Source organism: Cydia fagiglandana, chromosome 3 (genome assembly GCF_963556715.1).
Source record: "Cydia fagiglandana chromosome 3, ilCydFagi1.1, whole genome shotgun sequence".
Classification (NCBI taxonomy): Eukaryota; Metazoa; Arthropoda; class Insecta; order Lepidoptera; family Tortricidae; genus Cydia; species Cydia fagiglandana.
Genome location: NC_085934.1, coordinates 7,910,067 through 7,925,154, shown reverse-complemented (window position 1 = coordinate 7,925,154; position 15,088 = coordinate 7,910,067). Strand labels below are relative to the sequence as shown.

At 41.2% G+C, this 15,088-nt stretch overlaps 1 protein-coding gene across 1 annotated transcript; it reads right to left on the bottom strand.

Moving 5' to 3' along the window:
- Positions 1 to 1,523: 1,523 nt before the first annotated feature.
- Positions 1,524 to 14,863, bottom strand: LOC134679957 (N-alpha-acetyltransferase 35, NatC auxiliary subunit). Its single transcript, XM_063538910.1, has 14 exons — positions 14,693 to 14,863; positions 13,444 to 13,526; positions 13,118 to 13,269; positions 12,239 to 12,462; positions 11,505 to 11,685; positions 10,230 to 10,416; positions 9,400 to 9,581; positions 8,543 to 8,779; positions 7,372 to 7,512; positions 6,693 to 6,856; positions 5,076 to 5,259; positions 3,806 to 3,963; positions 3,003 to 3,096; positions 1,524 to 2,414 (listed from the first exon to the last, which is right to left on the bottom strand). Exons 1-14 carry the CDS (start codon positions 14,725 to 14,727, stop codon positions 2,274 to 2,276), a joined length of 2,163 nt encoding a protein of 720 aa, XP_063394980.1. The 5' UTR covers positions 14,728 to 14,863; the 3' UTR covers positions 1,524 to 2,273.
- Positions 14,864 to 15,088: the final 225 nt, after the last annotated feature.

Below are 15,088 nucleotides of genomic sequence, written 5' to 3'. Positions count from 1 at the left end.
TGACGTGATCTTCGTCTTGTCTATGTTCATCCTCAGACCAACTCTCTCGGAAGCTCTGAAGCGCCCTCCAGACTATGCTCGTGAATCCCGGCGAAGCCGCGAACGCGAGTGTGGAGTCTAGTTCCCTGATATGCGAAATCGACTCCAGACTCGCGTTCGCGGCTTCGCGCCGCGATTCGCGCACGAATGTGGAGCGGGCTTGAGGTCGTCGAGCATCATACTCAAATTCTCCGCGCATGGTAATGTACATCATATATTTTTTTAAGTTTTATAGAAGTTAAAGTGGTAAAATGGATGTTCCCCCCGAACACACATTTTACCACTTCACATATTAGAAACCTCAATATCATTTTTGAAGACCTATGCATAGATACCCCACGGTCCACACGTATGGGTTTGATGAAAGAAAAATTATCTAAGTATGGGGAACCCCCAAAATTTAATGTTTTTTTTTCTATGTTTGTGTGAATATCTTAATGCGGTTCACAGAATACATCTACTTACCAAGATTTAATAGTATAGTTCTTATAGTTTCGGAAAAAAGGGGCTGTCACGGACGGACAGACAGACAGACATGACGAATCCATAACGGCTCCGTTTTTTGCCGTTTGGCTACGGAATCCTAAGAAACTATACTTAAGTATCCTTTTCTTTTGGGGGCTCGTACTAGTTTAAGACAAAGATAGTATGATTCTCTCTGTCAATGTTTGAAATCAAACAGCCCTATGAAGTATTTGAATAAATTAAATTATTATCAGATTTATTTCAGTTTATGAGACAGCCCTTTGACAAACTATAATAAATATCAGTATTGAAAATAATGTTTGCACAAAGTACCTAATTGTGCAACACTACGCATTTTCAAGACCTATAAAATCAGATGATACATATTTATAGATACATATAGATATTTATTGTCCAACGCAAAACTGTCATATTTTTTTTAATTTAAAATCAACGACGATACTTAAATAATTATTCGACCATTCGGGGAGAATTTGTGTTACATGGTATCACTCGTCTACACGCACACTTTCTAACCGTCCGCCATTGTAGTGTCACAGTTTGTCTTCAGTGACATTCCCTCTGTCAAATATATAACTCTATGATTTACCCACATTCATTTTAGAGCCATGTTGTCCTGCTTTTATTAGATTCTAACAAATCGTTGTTACGATAATTTGAGTTGTATGAAACTCAAAACAAAATAAATACTTTCACGATTTTTACACATTATTAAAATTGTACAGCGGGACTTAATCGCGTATTTAAGTTTTAAGATATACGAGTACCTCTGACGTTTCGAGGACGGCGTTGTCCCCGTAGTCTCTGAGAAAACTGGCTAAAGTTGATATCGACCTCTTCTAGCCACGCGAGTTTTTCGAACTACCCGCACTTGGTCTTGGTTAAATACGCGATAAGTCTCGTTGTACTATTTTAATAAAATAAAAATATGACTAAATCATAACTGACAAAAGCTTATATTATTATAACGCATGAGATAAATGAAGTAATCCAAGAAATATTTTATAAGTATTTTATTGCACTTTATAAAGCGACAAATCCTTTATTTTTTAAGATAGGTATAATATGATAACTACATAACTACAATATGGAGATGTGTACCTACGAGTATAAACATCTTTTGTTATGTACAATATTTTGGTCTTAATTTTTACCAGTAATTTTTAACTCAGCAAAAGAACACAAAATTAGTTTTATTCCATTAGTAAAGAATTGTGATACCTAAAATTTAACATAATTCTTGGATATTCGAATAATTATATTAAAATATATCACGATCAAACATTTGGTCTAATCTTGCATGATGGTAGGCGTATTTTAGTAAACCCTTTTCGCAATTTTGTTCAAATAATAAAACTTCTAAGAAATAGACCTCAAAATATTGGATAAAGGTATTATAACCGGTGGATATGTTCTATTGTATTAACGAACCGGTGAAAGGAAATACGTATTGATAAAAATAAAAAATAAACTGAACAAGAGTTAATATTTAAAATAAACTTAAACGGCAGAAAGTCTGAATAAAAACATTACACGTTCATAATCCTTATGACCTTTAAGTACTCGTACGTACACAGTCGACGTCAAAGATATGTTTACACTTTTCGCCTTATTACAAAGGAGTAAGGTTCAAAAGTGTAAACATATCTTTGACGTCGACTGTACCTACTCAGATAGGGTACATTCAGTCATATACACTGGGCAAGAGTGTTGTTCAATACTCTGTCTATATTATAAAGATCTATTTATTATACAAGTTTGATAATGGGAAAATGTCTATGTACAGTGAAGTCGAACTCTGGCGGCGTCGTCGAGTCCCGCCTGTGACCGCCGGCCAGCAGCTTTAATACTACGAAATTTGTTTTTGCTACTTTTAGAAGATCGGTTATCTGTAACAAATATAAACGAAATTCTTTACTAAATTTATCTTTGGCGAATTTATCGAAAAACAGCTACTCGTAGAATTAGTTTCATTTAATCTTTGTCAAATCAGTCTACATACAATAAATAATAAGAAAAAACGGTCTCTGAGAAAAACGCATTTAACTGATTTGCAAAACCGATGTGATCCCATAAGTGTTCCGTGAACAAAGTTTTGTACGGAACACTAAAAATAACTTATTGTCAGTCAGGTTTATGCTTGTTTCACCATATTACACAATTTGTACTGTGTAATGTGGTAATTCAAGCTATTTCAATTAGGATTTCAGAGAAAAAATTACGATGATTGATGTATTTCTCAAATGTCACAATACCTAATAAAAAATACGAATTCTACGAGTACGTCCTTTAAAGCAATGACGAGCCTAACTTTGGATTAAATAAGTTTTCATATACCTGACTTACACCACATCATTTCATAATAGAAATATAATTATTCTAATGTGAAATTGTGTATGTGTCTCATTTGTCGTAATTTTACAATAGAGTTATAAGCAAACCAATAAAATACAATATTGAGTGAGGAACAAGCTTACCTCTTGATCTGGAGTTGTGATAGTTTCTAAAAGCGATCTAGCTTGCTGAAAGTGTTTGCATCCCCCTAAATATAGTATCACAGGATTTTCGTACCTGAAACAAAAAAAGACAAATTATTAATTAACTACAACCATTAAACACTATCTTCAGCGACCGCTCTTGCCTCGCTCCAGCTCAACCCGACCGCTCGTAGCTCATTTGCATTTGTAGGCGTGGCGCAAGCTTGTGAAGGCCCTTTGCACCTCTGGGGTGCCTTAGGACAACAACAACAATTAAACACTAATAGTGACCGCGAACTTTTGGTCTCATTTAGCCTGCGCATGTGTCTTTTATTGCAATTTTTTACGCCTATTACTGTAACTGCGCGGGGGTGGAGGTATACTATTTACACAGATTGTTTATACTTACTGAGCCGGCTGGGTCCTCTCTCTGAACTCATGCGAGTTCTTACCACGGTACAAAGCGGTAGTTGTAATTATTACGCACGATACATCACGCTGAGATTTCTATAACTACTAAACTTGTAACAACTTACTGTGCTGGCTGCGTCATCTCCGTGAACTCGTGGTAGTGGACTTGCGGTGGCTTGAGTACGGAGAACAGTACGAAGCGATGCTTGTAACGCACAGATCATTACACTGGTCTCAATGTCATCTAATATCGGTTGAGGTTGAGGTTGAGGTACTCGTCGAGAACCTCTCGGAGAAGTGCGAGACGAACATAGAGCAGCATGTACACACTCGTTCTCGGCCTGTCTCGGGGTCACTCGACGAGTGTACCGGCGTAACATGTAACAACTTACTGTGCCGGCTGCGTCATCTCCGTGAACTCGTGGTAGTGGACTTGCGGTGGCGTGAGTACGGACAACGGCGCGAAGCGGTGCTTGTAACGCACGGCTTCGTTGTCGAACTGCGACTGCGGCTGCCGGATCTTGCCTTGCAGTTTGAACGCTACTAAAGCCTGTGGAAAAAAGATAAATTGAGGAATCTGACGCAGAAGCTAGGCGACTTCAGTACGATTCCCACCGAACGGGCGGAGTCAACGCGCATTTGACAGGGTTATTCCTACTAGTTACCACTAAGTTGTTGGGAAAAAAATTCCCACCTTTTACCAGTGGTAACTACTGGGAATAAAAATTATTATGTATTTATCACCAGAGTTAGTGGTAACTACTGGGATTTATTTTTCCCAGTAGTTACCAGAAAGTGGGCAAAAAAATTGCCAGTAGTTACCACTGGTAACAACTTGGTGGTTACTAGTGGGAATAACCCATTTGACATTTTGTACGGCCGCAAGCCTATCGGACGGACGCCATCGCTTCTGCCACACATAATTTATAATAAAGAAACTTCGCTCCGGCGCGGCCCGCCTCTAGCTGGTCGGTGGGAATCGTACATTATGAAACATTACATAGCAGATCTTATTTCTGGACTTAATAGTATTTAATCAACCGTTGTTTAAGAGAGGTCAAAAAAGGCGAGTGGCAGTGGCGTGAGTAACAATTTGAGGCGAAGCCGAAAATTGTTAATAAAGACGCCACGAGTATTTTTTGGCTCAGTTAAACAACATTGCACACAATACTTTTTCTACGACCATGCACTTACTTTGAAATAAAATTGAAAATTTAACAAAACTTTTTAATTTAAGAAGTAGCAAAAATGGAGGGTACGGGCGGAAAAAGAATGAATGAATGAATGAATGAAAAAAAACATGTCTATGGTTCACTTATTAGTCAGAGATGACATTTAAAATAAGATTGGCAACACTGTACTTATTTCATTCAATATTTTTTAAGTGGTCATTACACGAAGTATCGTAAAATCGCCAAAAAGCTACTGCGTCTATGCACAAATTCTTTTTTGGGGAATAGACTAAAGACTTGTCTTGACAACTATATAGTAGGGTGTGTGCACGAAACACAAACCCTACCAAATAAAAGTACAAATGACAAATAAAAACCAACCAAAACCAAATAAAAGTACAAATGACAAGTAAAAGTATAAATGACAAATAAAAGTACGGGAGTAGTAGTAGGTAGTTTAGGTTAGGAGTTGTGTAAAGCAGGCATTAACCTTATAATATCCCCCGCACATGTTCTGCATGACCTGGCACATGAGCGCCTCCCGGGCGTAGGGCCGGCTGCGCTTCTTCTTGCGCGCGCCCTTCCTCGCGTCGCGCCGCCCCCCCTCCCCCGCCAGCCCCTCCGCGCGCCCCAGCGCCGACACCAGCCAGCCGTACAAGAACTCGTATAGGTACCTGGAAGGGAATATGTCATTGGAGATTTTTTCATAGTATATGTGACTCTAGGGTGGGTAGGGGTAGGGTGGGTAGGGTGGGTTAATCGCTTCGGCATAAAAAATACTGTAGATTTTTAGAATTTAGGTTAATTGTCTTTAATAACCATCCTGTGGTCTAGAAGCCGAGGAATATAAAATCTCGAACTCTTCTCAATTAGCGTGAAAATATCAAAACCTAAAATACTAGGGTCAACACTCTGCTAAAAACCCCGGGGTAGACACCGGGTCGCCTTAAAAGCGAGTATGTAATGGGCGTGGTGAAGGTATAGATATCAAGCCCGCTACATTTCAGATTCTACATCAAAACGTTCCGTAATCCAACCTGAACGTTTGATTTAGTCAACAGACCATAATCGGAGGACAACATTGACATTCTAGAAAAGGTCACTAAAGTAAAGGACTAACCAGAATAAGTAGTGATACTCGTGGACGCTGTAGAGTTCTAGTTCAAGCCCGGACAGCAGATAGGCGATCATGACGCGCAGCACGTGGTATAACAGCCACGTGCCAAAACATCACTACTGCGTCATTGGTCACTAGACTCACCAGAATATGTAGTGGTACTCGTGGACGCTGTAGAGCTCCAGCTCGAGCCCGGACAGCAGGTAGGCGATCATGACGCGCAGCACGTGGTATAACAGCCACGTGCCGAAGCATCACTACTGTGTCATTGGTCACTAGACTCACCAGAATATGTAGTGGTACTCGTGGACGCTGTAGAGCTCTAGCTCCAGCGCGGACAGCAGGTAGGCGATCATGACGCGCAGCACGTGGTATAACAGCCACGTGCCGAAGCATCGCTACTGCGTCATTGGTCACTAGACTCACCAGAATATGTAGTGGTACTCGTGGACGCTGTAGAGCTCCAGCTCGAGCCCGGACAGCAGGTAGGCGATCATGACGCGCAGCACGTGGTATAACAGCCACGTGCCGAAGCATCACTACTGTGTCATTGGTCACTAGACTCACCAGAATATGTAGTGGTACTCGTGGACGCTGTAGAGCTCTAGCTCCAGCGCGGACAGCAGGTAGGCGATCATGACGCGCAGCACGTGGTATAACAGCCACGTGCCGAAGCATCACTACTGTGTCATTGGTCACTAGACTCACCAGAATATGTAGTGGTACTCGTGGACGCTGTAGAGCTCTAGCTCCAGCGCGGACAGCAGGTAGGCGATCATGACGCGCAGCACGTGGTATAACAGCCACGTGCCGAAGCATCGCTACTGCGTCATTGGTCACTAGACTCACCAGAATATGTAGTGGTACTCGTGGACGCTGTAGAGCTCTAGTTCAAGCCCGGACAGCAGGTAGGCGATCATGACGCGCAGCACGTGGTATAACAGCCACGTGCCGAAGCATCACTACAGCGTCATTGGTCAATAGACTCACCAGAATATGTAGTGGTACTCGTGGACGCTGTAGAGCTCCAGCTCGAGCCCGGACAGCAGGTAGGCGATCATGACGCGCAGCACGTGGTATAACAGCCACGTGCCGAAGCACGCCCGCGGCGCCGTGCCGGCCGCTCCGCTCACTACTGCGTCCACGCTCTCTGCCTGCAATTTACTCATTTGTATCAAAGTTCTTTAACATCACATAGTTAGTTGTCACCACTTCTTTAACTATGCTGGAGGGATAGGACGCATGCGGAGAAGAGGAAAACCCAGGCGCAGCTTTTTGGAGCAATGAAAGAAAAAGTAGGGGTCGTGTCGTATCAAAAAGTCAAAAAGCTGGCGCAAGATAGGGAAAGCTGGAAGATACTCCACCGACAAGAGAATAACTCTTAAGTTACTGATGATGACGTTAGTTGTTAACCCTTTGATCGCCACTGTGGGCCATAGCCGACCGAAATGATAGTATAAATTGAAGGACGCAATGAATTGAAATATTCTATACATTCTAATACCAGTTACATCAAATTGTCGTGGCGATCAAGTCAAGGTCAAGAGGTCCTTCAAGGCAAACAGTGTTCGGGGATTTTGTGGCCACTAGGTGTAAATAATGTTTTTTTTTTTATCTTAAGAAAGAAATTTTTGGCCAAGTGAAAGAGTTGAGTTACTCTAATACTAACCTCTTCTTGCAACGCTGCGAATTCATCTAACAGTAGAGCCAACTTGTCTCGCTGGCGCGCACGATTATGGCCGCAGACTTGCAGTAACACTGCGAACGGACGAACGCAGCGAGCGAGGAAGTTTTCTACGAATTCGCGTGCCTGCAAAAAAAGCAATTAAGAAATTGGTATTCAGAATTACATTAAGAAAATTCACGTTTGCAGCGTTGGTGTTGATAGCATTTACTGCCCTGCTAAGCTAAAAAAAAACTATTTTTTCAATGAAAATTGAATGCAAACATACACCTTAAAATCTAGATCATCTGAAAGTTCAATTTTCAAGTTCATTTGTTTTTAAAATTCCGCCTTTCAGCTTAGGAGGGCAGCTTAGGAGTTAACGCCGGTAGATTGACGAAGCTCCAAACAGACTCGTATAGCCTCGTGCCGCCCACCATACAAAATTATTGCCAAGGAAATTAGAATCTTATTGTATATTCAATTGGGTTGAATTTCATTTGTTCGAAAATTTTACAAGACAAATGAAATGCTGCCTAATTCGTTTTTTATTAAGGTTGACATTCCATCGAAACTGATTGTACATTCTAATGTACATTGGGCGGCACGAGGATAGTATTTCCACAAAAACGTATATTAATCTTAAATACCTGCACTGCAGGTATAGGAGACTTGGGCGTCAACGCCGGCGGATTGGCGAAGCTTCGAACAGACTCTCGCAGTATCTCGACGAAGGCGTGCGGCGGTCTCGGCTGTCCGAGCGGCGCGTTCATGGCGCTCTGGGCCATATTTCATCGTTTCTCCGCTTAAAAACATTAGTAATAAATACCTGGGGAGTAGGTAAAGGAGACTTGGGCGTCAACGCCGGCGGATTGACGAAGCTTCGAACAGACTCTCGCAGTATCTCGACGAAGGCGTGCGGCGGTCTCGGCTGTCCGGGCGGCGCGTTCATGGCGCTCTGGGCCATATTTTATTGGTCCTCCGCATAAAACATTAGTCACACCTGTGGTGTAGGTATAGGTGACTTGGGCGTCAACGCCGGCGGATTGACGAAGCTTCGAACAGACTCTCGCAGTATCTCGACGAAGGCGTGCGGCGGTCTCGACTGTCCGGGCGGCGCGTTCATGGCGCTCTGGGCCATATTTTATTGGTCCTCCGCATAAAACATTAGTCACACCTGTGGTGTAGGTATAGGTGACTTGGGCGTCAACGCCGGCGGATTGACGAAGCTTCGAACAGACTCTCGCAGTATCTCGACGAAGGCGTGCGGCGGTCTCGGCTGGCCGGGCGGCGCGTTCATGGCGCTCTGGGCCATGCTGGCCGTGCTGGCGGGGGACGGGCTGAGGTACAGCAGCTGAAGTGCCGAGCGGGAGAGGATGCAGGCGCGCTGCCGGCTGAACTCCATGAAGAAGTCCTGTCAGATAAAAAGTTTTTATGTTGCGTGATAGTTTTAGCTAAGTCTACGCTAAAAGTGAGGCCACATAGCCTAAAGAAAGGAGAACAACTAAGGCATTAAAGTCCTAGAGCGGACAGGAAAGCTCTCCGCACAGCAGGATTTGACAATAAAATCGGACGATATCGTAATAGTAGTTAAAAGCCTGTGGATGCGGGCTGCAGAGGACCGCATTCTGTGGCGATCAATAGTGGAGGCCTCTGCACTATGTTCAGGAGGTGGTTTTAAATACGAAAAACTTTTCAAATTCAGTAGTAGCTCGATCGTCTACTTAATAGTTTTCGTACGCGGGAGTGGGAGGAGTCAACATGTGTATTTAAAATTGGGATTGAAGTCGCTTTGAATTAAACCCCGACACACACTCGACTTGGTAAAACGAAGTGTTACTTACGCAGCGTACTAAGTGGGCGAACAACACGCGAAGCGAAGCGATGCGGCGCGGGGTGAATCCTTTGATACCTATAGAAGTGTCCTACGTGGGCGATCTCGTTGCGAACGCGAACACCTTGGGACCGCCTCGCCGCGCCGCGTCGCGTTCGCGAGTTAATCGCTTACGTAAGACGCAGCGTTAGCGTACATACCAGTGCCGTGTGGAAGTTAGTACAGGAGGTGATCTTCCAGGCGCGGCGCAGCCTCGACACGAGCTCGTCGCAGTAAGCCAGGGCCTCGGCTCGCGGCTTGATGCGGGTGTAGCGCGGGAACGTGGGCGGGAGCAACCGCTGGTTTATCATCGGCTCGAACCCCATCGGGTTTGGAGAGTCCGCTGGAAAGAGGCGATATAATTCATATAAAATGAGGGGAGGCCTTTGCCCAGCAGTGGGACACCAAAGAACCTAGGCTAAAAAAAATCTCTCATTCTTGCTGAGTTATGAAACTTATGAAGTCACTTAAAAGTCGGATATTTATTAACCTTTTGAACGATACAGACGGCAATTGACGTCAACACAAAATCGTGACAACGACGTCAAAGACGGCATTTGACGTCGATCCTTTTTTGATGAAAATCTACTGAAAAACATCCCACTTTTAGGTTGGCATTATTTATTCACAAAACCAAATTTTAATCCCGTGGCGTCAGTGGCACGGCAAATGGATGCGCCGTTTGGCGTTTAAAAGGTTAATCATCAACAGAAGTAGACCGCAAATAAAGATGATGAAATTAAGATTTAATAAGTAAACCATAAATTAATATTTATGAAGGGCATTATAGATTAATATAGATCGTTTCATTCACGAAGACACGTGCCTTGGCTCGTATTGCTATGCGATTAAAGGTTAGATTTGACAAATCTGCGCGTCACTGTGCATGACACAAGCTATATTTTTGATCTATGTCCGGTAATGACATTTTCAGATGTGATATTTTAAACAAATCTATTTATATCCGAAAATAGCATAGCGAAAAACTCACAATTCTCTACAGGCTGAGTCCCCAGCCCATATGTCTTGATGATGACCTTCATCATCTCGGAGCAGCCATTGAGCAGGGCCACGCAGTCGGCACCAGACTGAGGGTCCTTCTTGGTGATCAGGAGGAGGGCCTGGTAGAACATCCTGGTGAAGCGGATCCGGGCGGCTAGCGCGGTCCACACGTTGTCCTGGAAATGTGGGTTTTCTTTAATTCCGAATGAGTGTGGACACCTTGTGTATTTCACTTTTCTAGGGTCCCCAAATGGTAAAACGGGACCCTATTACTAAGACTCCGCTGTCCGTCCGGCCGTCCGTCCGTCTGTCACTAGGCTGTATCTCATGAACCGTGATAGCTAGACAGTTGAAATTTTCACAGATGACGTATTTTTGTTGCCGCTATAACAACAAATACTAAAAAGTACGGAACCCTCGGTGGGCGAGTCCGACTCACACTTGTCCGGTTTTTTTAAATTCTGCAGTGTAATTGAATCATATTCTAAAATGTATTCTAGAATGTAGATGAAGAGATATAGAAAGATTGGAAAGCTTCGAAATGTGGTGTTGGAGCGGAATGGAAGGTATTAGTTGGACAGAAAAAATATTAAATGTTAGAGTTCTAGATAGGATTAAAAAGAAAAGAATTAATATAATAAAAACAATAGAAAATAGAAGAGGAGTACTAATTGGACATCTGCTACGACACAACCTGTTCCTTAAGACCATCATAGAAGGAAAAATAGAGGGAAAGAGAAGAAGAGGAAGACCGAGAAAGAAATATTTCAACCAAATAAAAGGTTCAGGTTGTGTCATACTAGAAGGTTAAGGAGTTGGCAGAGGACTAAACAAGTTGGGGATTGCTCCAACGACAAGAGCGCTCTTATATAAAGAAAACTCCAGGGAACAGGGCTGAATGAACGCGCCACGAGATCGACAGCCCGCGTGCTTCCGACCGGACGTTCCTACACTACATCTATACTTCGTTTTTTTTAGCATTAGAAATTAGGTAAACAATCTTGATGTGTCTTTTAATTGAAAAACACATTTTAAAAATAAGTTACGGCAAATATGTAACAATTACGAATCTAATACGATCATTTATATTCTTCTGCTTTCATAAGTAATAGTTACTGATTTTTAAAAAGCGTTTTTCAATTAAAAGACATACCAAGATCGCTTACCTTCTTTGAAGTTCTTTCTAATTCTAAAAAAAACGAACTATATATAAAGAAGAATCTAGTAAAAATCACTTTATAATGAATAGGAAATTAGGACTCACCTCCTCACCAGAAGCTCTAGCCTTCTTATTAAGCTCCTCCTCCTGTTCTCGGAGCATGGCAATACATTTCTGCTCCGGCACCTCCAAGTTGGGATCAAAAGTGTTGCCAGTCTGCGGGTTCGAGCCCAGACGATAACCATAGCCCATTGGTTGGAAGTCCTCTTCTTCAAAGACTTGGGCTCTGAAAAATTTAGGAATAGCTAACAGCGCGTTTGGTGGCGCGTCAAACATATCCATAGGCAAGCCGGGACTAATTTTATTTAGCTTACATATTTCCTTTACAACTCTGCTCAAACGTCCAAAAACAGGCAAGCCGGTGGGAATCGGCTTTTATGGACTCGCCCCCACTGATAGCTAATACTTTACATTAAGTACCTACTGGACATCAAACCTACTCATAAAATATCAAGAGAATCAGTTGAGTTGAGACATGCAACCTGTAGAGAACAGCAAAATGTTGCGTTTGGCCCTCATTTGGACAATTTAAATGTGTCTTTCGTTTGCATAAGGACCCTTTTCTAATGGAATGCCAAAAACGGGAACTATTTTATTTGACTTAAGTTACCCTATTTCAGGATACAATTTATATATGAAATAAAAAATTATCTTATATGTATTCATCATCCAACTAAGAAGAGTCACCAATTCAATGACAAATTTACATATTTTCAAGTAGTCTTCTTTTACATTAATAATGTAAACAAATGATTAACAACAAGTACAGATATACTTACTTGTTAATACAATCTCTTATACAATCCAGCAGCTTATAAACAGCAATACAATACGCCTTTAGTGTCCTGTTGTTTATTGAATGAGGCTGATGCAAATACAGGTTCGTGAAGACAGTCTGCGCCAGGGAATGGCCTTCCAACCATGAGACAATGCAGGCCATTGTTGCATCTATTATGCCAATCAGTTCACTTGGCTCTAGGTCGTCAATCTTCAGTTTCCCTGCCTGAAAACATAGGATGCACTTGCAAATGAAATATAATAATTTTTTTTAGCCTATTAGTGTGTCCAACTGCTGGGACCTTAGAGAATATAACCAAACGGAGTGGTCATTAATAGGCGTTCCCCTCTGTCGAAAAAAGGCGGCCAATGGTCAACCACATGTCAAACACATGTATGGACTAACGTTTATCTGACATGACGACGACGATTGACGTTACGTATACATTTGATGTGCCCCTCCCCCGCCAAAAACGGCAGACTATTTTGTATCGAAAATTATAGACATGGCATCTCCGTTGGTTATATCCTCTAAGGCAGGGACACACTAATAGATTTTTTTTTTGTGACCATAGGGGTCATACACACTACAAAAAAAAAGTGTTTGGTTTTGTCCCTAAAGTTAAAGATAGTGGAGCAAAATTACTAGGAATGACTCATGCATGTCGCCTGAAACTGATCCCAACATAGATTAAAAAAACTATGCACATTTGTTTCACCAAAATTTTTAATTTTTATGGACAAATTGGATACTAAATCTCTTTATGACCTATAGAGGTAGTTCCGGTGAAGATTATATTGACCTCAACATTATAAATGAAAATAAATGATATTTAATTTTTTTTTTATCATTTAATCAAAGAGTAAAACATATGAAGTACCTGAACAGCCTGCTGAAAGTTGAGTGGTTTTGGGTTGCCTCGGTTACAGAGCATCCCAGCATCCATCTTCGGGTCCATCATTTCAATTGCCGACATGGCTTCAAACAAGCCAAATAGATGGCCATCATGTAAGAGTTCACCTAATTGTAAATCTGTAACAAAGATTTAAATTTTTGGTAGGTAGTATGCTATTGCTAACAACTGAATTTTTTCTTCAGGCTACTATAGAAATGCACCTTTATTTTGGTCAAAATACTATACTATTAAATGTTATAGTGAGCATGTAAGTTGTACGTCTAAAAGCCACTTAAATATGAATACATTACCTTGTATATGTTTGAAGAAATCAGTGGTGACATCAACCCAGTTGTATGTGACTTCAGGCGCATCAGGCATAGACTCCATGGCCCTATTGGAAAGAAAGAAATTGCTATGGTATATATTGTCTTGTCTTTAGTTGATAGTTTAATACCTGTAATATTGATGTATATCTCAGGACTGGCCTTACGGACAATAAGAATGCTTGCACGGGGCCAGTACAGTGATCTGATACTGCTACAATGCGATTGGTTGATGAGTTCGCATCACGCGCACGATTGGTTGTGGAATTTGCATTAGACTACACAATTGGCTTGAATTTGTGAGTGACACCGCTGAACTAGTAGGCTCTAGGCCCGTCCTGAGATACACGTCCATGCCTGTAATTATAGTTAGCGATTCCTCGCAGTAACCCAAAGAACATATACAGGGTGATTCATGAGACGTGAGCAGGACTAATCCTGCACGCTCAGTAACTGATAATTGATCAATCACCGTCGTATTTAGGTGAAACAACCACACTTTTTCCTATTTTTTAACTTTTTGGCTAGGGCAAATTTAATTGTCTACAATCATGGTCACCCTACAAGACCTAATTAATAAACATAAAACCTCTTTAACCGTAATGACAGCAATGACAGCATTATTTTATTTTCTTCGTAATCATGATTACGAAGAAAATAAAATGTCAAACTTGAGTGAGATACGAGTTTTCAAAAGTAACCAGACCTTCATGACATTCAATTTGACACAGATTATCGGTTGTTTAGTATTCTAATTGTAGGGTGACCATGCATGTCGTAAATAAATTAATAACTTTTTTTTTTCAACACGACTAGAAAATTAACGTTAACCTCACTAATACTGATACGAAACAGTTGCTTATAATTAACGAAATGCGCAGTGTTAGTCCTGCTCACGTCTCCTGAATCACCCTGTATATAATAAACAATATAAGTAGCAACTTCAACTATTAAAAGAGAATTATAATGATGTATGTAAGACAAAATATTTTCCATAAAAACACATAGATATAATACAATAGTCCAACAAAGTGCAAAATTTGATGAGATGAGGGGTGCTTGAGACAATGTTATTGAAGGTTAACTTAGCTTCTTAGATTAATAATGAATGAGATGTATGTCTCCCATGAACAGCATCGTAGCTATGCTTAAACAATATATAATATATACAAATCCAATACATACACAACCAACACGAATAAAGGAACACTAAATTCATGCATTTCTTACTAACCCAACACCATCGAAATAATCATCACTGTCACCCATGTTACAATAAATTCATGAACTAAGCAATGATGAAGGTAAATTACCATCAATTTCTATAAAACCGGGCGGGGAAAATCAATACATTACAGTTTTCCGAGCCGAAATAAGATATTTTTACCGACGGCAAGCGCAATAGAATACAACCACAGATTATAAAATGTAGCACTTGTCATTATTGTCATTGAAATGTCACAATTGATCCATAGACTAAATAGTCATTTAAGTAAAGAGGCCAGTGGCCTATTTTATAAAGCTACAAGTTACAATTTACAAGCGGAAGTCTCGTTCTAACACATAGGGTTAGAAAGAGACTTCCGCTTGTAAATTGTAACTTGTAGCTTTATAAAATAGGCCACAGTCC

Coding starts and splice junctions, on each gene's coding strand:
- LOC134679957 (XM_063538910.1), bottom strand. CDS start 14,727: ATGGGTGACAGTGATGATTATTTCGATGGTGTTGG. Junction 12,463..13,117: donor ACTTTCAGCAGGCTGTTCAG/GTACTTCATATG, acceptor CTATGTTTTCAG/GCAGGGAAACTGAAGATTGA. Junction 7,513..8,542: donor CACCTATACCTACACCACAG/GTGTGACTAATG, acceptor CTTTTTTTGCAG/GCACGCGAATTCGTAGAAAA.